The 6,307-nt window shown below is 43.6% G+C and overlaps 1 protein-coding gene across 6 annotated transcripts in view; it reads right to left on the bottom strand.

The window, feature by feature from the left end:
• Window positions 1–6,307, bottom strand: part of LOC110532700 (serine/threonine-protein kinase receptor R3) — a 46,010-nt gene continuing 39,703 nt past the window's right edge. For all 6 annotated transcript variants that reach the window (XM_036988723.1, XM_036988720.1, XM_036988722.1 and 3 more), the window contains 2 exons: window positions 2,489–2,619; window positions 1–1,360 (listed from right to left, as the gene is read on the bottom strand). In XM_036988723.1, coding sequence (XP_036844618.1) covers window positions 1,181–1,360; window positions 2,489–2,619 — 311 coding nt within the window. In that variant the 3' untranslated portion in view covers window positions 1–1,180. The remainder of the gene's footprint in view (window positions 1,361–2,488; window positions 2,620–6,307) is intronic.

Raw genomic sequence — 6,307 nt, forward strand, 5'->3', positions numbered from 1 at the left:
TGCAGGCACTCACACATATATATATATATATATATACAGTAAGAGTATTTGTTTATGTTTGAGGAGGAGCAGGAGTTTGTCCCATTCACATAACAGTAAATATACAATAAGTCTGGGTGAAATAGTCTGGGTGTATTCTCCTTCTGAAATGTGATTGACAGATCTGAAATATCTGCTATATCGTGTCTGGTGCCCTCTGGTGGACAATTACGCCCCTTTTCCCGACCAGCATAACAACTAATCTTTTAGCAGCCTAATTCAAATGTAATTTCAGAGTGAGGTGAGCAGCATACAAACACATTTCAACCATTTTTAGTAGGTTAATAAACATGTATCTATGGATAAATTAAATACCCTGTAATCGATGTAATGTTTTTTAATTCCCTTAATGTTGAATGGTAGTGATGATAATGATAGTATTTCTACACTGAAAGTATTGCATATATAATTTCAGATAAAATACAAATAGAAATACATAAATATCATAATATACATAGGTACTTTACAGTAAATCCAACGCTGGTGAAAGATACAGTATTCTATCGCTAGATACAACTACTTCATTAGCTCTGGGCTTATACTACGATCATGAGTAGCACATTATCAGGGAACTGTTTATGGTCAGCTCTAAATGCTTCCAGAATATACTAAATCAATGAATATGTATAGATTCCGTACAGTGCATCAAAACAAACAAGGCACTAGCAAGACATTAACGGCCGCTTGTAATGATCATTCTGATCATACATCACAAGGCCTCACTGATCCAAAGGCGGCATGTCCATCCCCAAAGTATCACAGGATAAGGCTATAACAAGGACCAAACTCTGATGATCTCTCAATCCTGTGGGCCGCTTGGAGAAAACAATGTCCATGTTCCTATGGAAGTCCTTTCAGTAAACTCTTCAAAAATCCAAGTCCTTATTTGTCGATGCTTATGCTTGTCCCATTCCAGATCTCGCCAAATTAATATGCCGAAGCAAATACATACAATTCTTCTATCGTATTCCTGATGAAATGATCCAGGCAGTGTATGGAAGGTTGGTGAGGGCCTTTTAGGAAGAGGCACCAGAAACATGGGACACTGAGAGTCTTACATAGTAGCAAAGGATATAGATAGTCTCTATACAAGACTATCAGCCCTAATGTTAGTGTGCTGTTTGTAGTCTTATGTTAAGGTCTAGACGTCCTGCTTGTAGTCTGGAGTTGAGGCCTGCAGATCCATTTTTTGTTTCTCTGTGGGGTAGCCATGGTCCTGGTCCAGCTTGGAGAGGGTCTTCCTGACACGGAGAGCTGTTAGGCGGGCTGGAGGGCTCTGGAACCAACACTCCTTCATTATCTTGGTAATGGAGGACAGGATCTGTACACAAAGAAAGAGAGAGAGAGAGACCCACCATAAATCACACTGTTCTATCACTGTATGTACAGTAGAAAGTCACTATTGATGGTGTGTGTGCGCTTGTCTATACACTGACTGTACAAAACATTAGAAACACCTTCCAAATATTGACTTGCACTCCCTTTTGCCCTCAGAACAGCCTCTATTTGTCAGGGCATGGACAACAAGGTGTTGAAAGCGTTCCACAGGGATGCTGGCCCATGTTGACTCTACAAGGTGTTGAAAGAGTTCCACAGGGATGCTGGCCCATGTTGACTCTACAAGGTGTTGAAAGAGTTCCACAGGGATGCTGGCCCATGTTGACTCTACAAGGTGTCGAAAGAGTTCCACAGGGATGCTGGCCCATGTTGACTCTACAAGGTGTCGAAAGAGTTCCACAGGGATGCTGGCCCATGTTGACTCTACAAGGTGTCGAAAGCATTCCACAGGGATGCTGGCCCATGTTGACTCTACAAGGTGTCGAAAGAGTTCCACAGGGATGCTGGCCCATGTTGACTCTACAAGGTGTTGAAAGAGTTCCACAGGGATGCTGGCCCATGTTGACTCTACAAGGTGTCGAAAGAGTTCCACAGGGATGCTGGCCCATGTTGACTCCAGTACTTCCCACAGTTGTATCAAATTGGCTGGATGTCTTTTGGGTGGAGAACCATTCTTGATAAACACAAGAAACTGTTGAGGGTAAAAACCCAGCAGAATTGCAGCTCTTGACATACTCAAACCGGTGCGCCTGGCACCTACTACCATACCCTGTTCAAAGGCACTTATTGTCTTGAATGGCACACATACACAATCCATGTCTCAATTGTCTCAAGGCTTAAAAATCCTTCTTTAATCTGTCTCCTCCCCTTCATATACGCATGGAAGCATTTTGCAACACTGTAAGCATTTCGCTACACTCGCAATAACATCTGCTAACCATGTATATGTGACCAATAAACATTTATTTTGATTTGATTAAAGTCGATTTATCAAGTGACATCAATAAGGGATCATAGCTTTCACCTGGATTCACCTGGTCAGACTGTCATGGAAAGATCAGGATTTCCTAATGTTTTGTACACTCAGAGTATGTGCATCTGTGTGTCTCACCGGGTGAGAGTGCAGCCTGTTGTGCATACTGGGTCTTTGCTTGTCCACACACACCACCCTCTTCATCTCCTCAAAGCTGGGGTCAGAGGGCACCATGTCAAAGAAGGGCGGACGGTACTCTTCCACTATCCCTGGAACAACAAACACAATCACACCTGAGGAACATGTTACATATACAGTCAGTACCAGTATATCTACGTCTTCATTCCAAAGGAGTCAGCCAACATTCCATCTTACATAATGATGACTGAGGTGGCAAGGATTTGGTGGGAAAACTACAGACACTGTGACACTACAGACATCACGATACAACAAACATAATGACACTACAGACACCATGACACTACAGACATCACAATACAACAAACATAATGACACTACAGACACCATGACACTACAGACATCACGATACAACAAACATAATGACACTACAGACACCGTGACACTACAGACATCATGACACTACAGACACCATGACACTACAGGAACCATGACACTACAGACACCATGACACTACAGGAACCATGACACTACAGACATCATGACACTACAGACACTGTGACACTACAGACATCACAATACAACAAACATCATGATACTACAGACACCATGACACTACAGGAACCATGACACTACAGACACCATGACACTACAGGAACCATGACACTACAGACACCATGACACTACAGGAACCATGACACTACAGGAACCATGACACTACAGACACTGTGACACTACAGACACCATGACACTACAGGAACCATGACACTACAGACACTGTGACACTACAGACATCACGATACAACAAACATAATGACACTACAGACACTGTGACACTACAGACACCATGACACTACAGACATCACGATACAACAAACATCATGACACTACAGACACTGTGACACTACAGACATCACGATACAACAAACATAATGACACTACAGACACTACAGACACCGTGACAATACAGACATCACGATACAACAAACATAATGACACTGCAGACACCATGACACTACAGACACTACATACACCATGACACAACAGACACCATGACACAACAGACACCATGACACCACATACAACAGACACCATGACACAACAGATACCATGGCACCATGACAATACAGACACCATTACACTACATAAACCATGACACTACAGACACCATGACACTGCAGACACCATGACACTACAGACACCATGACACAACAGACACCATGACACCATGCCACTACATACAACAGACACTATGACACAACAGACACCATGACAATACAGACACCATGACACCATGACACTACAGACACCATGACACTACATACACCATGACACCATGACACCATGACACTACATACAACAGACACCATGACACTTTATACACCATGACACTACATACACCATGACACTACATACAACAGACACCATGACACTACATACACCATGACACCATGACACCATGACACTACATACAACAGACACCATGACACAACACACACCATGACACTCCAAACATCATGACACTACAGACACCATGACACAACAGACACCATGACACTACAGACACCATGACACAACAGACACCATGACACTACAGACATCATGACACTACAGACACCATGACACTACAGACGCCATGACACAACAGACACCATGACATTACAGACACCATGACACTACAGGCACCATGACACTACATACAACAGACACCATGACACTACAGACACCATGACACCATGACACTACAGACATCATGACACTACAGACACCATGACACTCCAAACACCATGACACTACATACACCATGACACAACAGACACCATGACACAACAGACACCATGACACTACAGACACCATGACACTACAGACACCATGACACGCCAAACACCATGACACAACAGACACCATGACACTCCAAACATCATGACACTACAGACACCATGACACTACAGACACCATGACACTACAGACACCATGACACTACAGACATCATGACACTACAGACATCATGACACTACAGACACCATGACACTACATACACCATGACACTACATACAACAGACACCATGACACTACAGACACCATGACATCCTGACACTACAGACACCATGACACTACATACACCATGACACTACAAACACCATGACACAACAGACACCATGACACAACAGACACCATGACACTACATACACCATGACACAACAGACACCATGACACAACAGACACCATGACACTACAGACGCCATGACACCACCTACACCATGACACTGGAGATACCATGACACTGGAGACACCATGACACTGGAGACACCATGACACTACAGGCACAACAGACATCTCGCAACTAAAGACACCATCACACTACAGGCACCATGACACTACAGACACCATGACACTACATACATCATGCCACTACAGACACCATGACAATACAGACATCTTTACACCATGATACTACAGACACCATGACACTACATACATCACGCAACTACAGACACCATGACAATACAGACATCTTGACACCATGATACTACAGATAGCATGACACAACAGACATCATGCCACTACAGACACCATGACACTACAGACACCATGACAATACAGACACCATGACACAACAGACACCATGACACTACAGACACCATGACACAACAGACACCATGACAATACAGACATCTTGACACTACAGACACCATGACACCATGACACTACAGACATCATGACACTACAGACACCATGACACTCCAAACACCATGACACTACATACACCATGACACAACAGACACCATGACACTACAGACACCATGACACTACAGACACCATGACACTACAGACAACATGGCACTACAGACATCATGACACCATGGCACTACAGACACCATGGCACTACAGACACCATGACACCACAGACATCATGACAATACAGACACCATGGCACTACAGACACCATGACACCATGTCACTACAGACACCATGACATTACAGACACCATGACACTACAGACACCATGGCACTACAGACACCATGACATTATAGACACCATTACATTATAGACACCATGACACAGCAGACACCATGACACTACAGACACCATGACACCATGTCACTACAGACACCATGACATTACAGACACCATAGACACAACAGACACCATGACACTACAGACACCATGACACAGCAGACACCATGACACTACAGACACCATGTCACTACAGACACCATGACATTACAGACACCATGACACTACAGACACCATGACACTACAGACAACATGGCACTACAGAAATCATGACACCATGGCACTACAGACACCATGGCACTACAGACACCATGACACCATGTCACTACAGACACCATGACACAACAGACACCATGACACTACAGACACCATGACACTACAGACAACATGGCACTACAGACATCATGACACCATGGCACTACAGACACCATGGCACTACAGACACCATGACACCACAGACATCACGACAATACAGACACCATGGCACTACAGACACCATGACACCATGTCACTACAGACACCATGACATTACAGACACCATGACACTACAGACACCATGACATTATAGACACCATGACACAGCAGACACCATGACACTCAGTGACATCGGAATAACAATCAAGAATCCAAGACAGACAAAACAGAAATGAGATAGAGTGATGATCTTCTCTCAGTTTAGATTTGGGTTGTACAGGTGAAGTCGGAAGTTACACCCTAGCCAAATATATTTAAACTCAGTTTTTCACAATTCCTGACATTTAATCTGAGTAAAAATTCCCTGTCCTAGGTCAGTTAGGATC

Source organism: Oncorhynchus mykiss, chromosome 9, assembly GCF_013265735.2.
Source record: "Oncorhynchus mykiss isolate Arlee chromosome 9, USDA_OmykA_1.1, whole genome shotgun sequence".
NCBI lineage: Eukaryota > Metazoa > Chordata > Actinopteri > Salmoniformes > Salmonidae > Oncorhynchus > Oncorhynchus mykiss.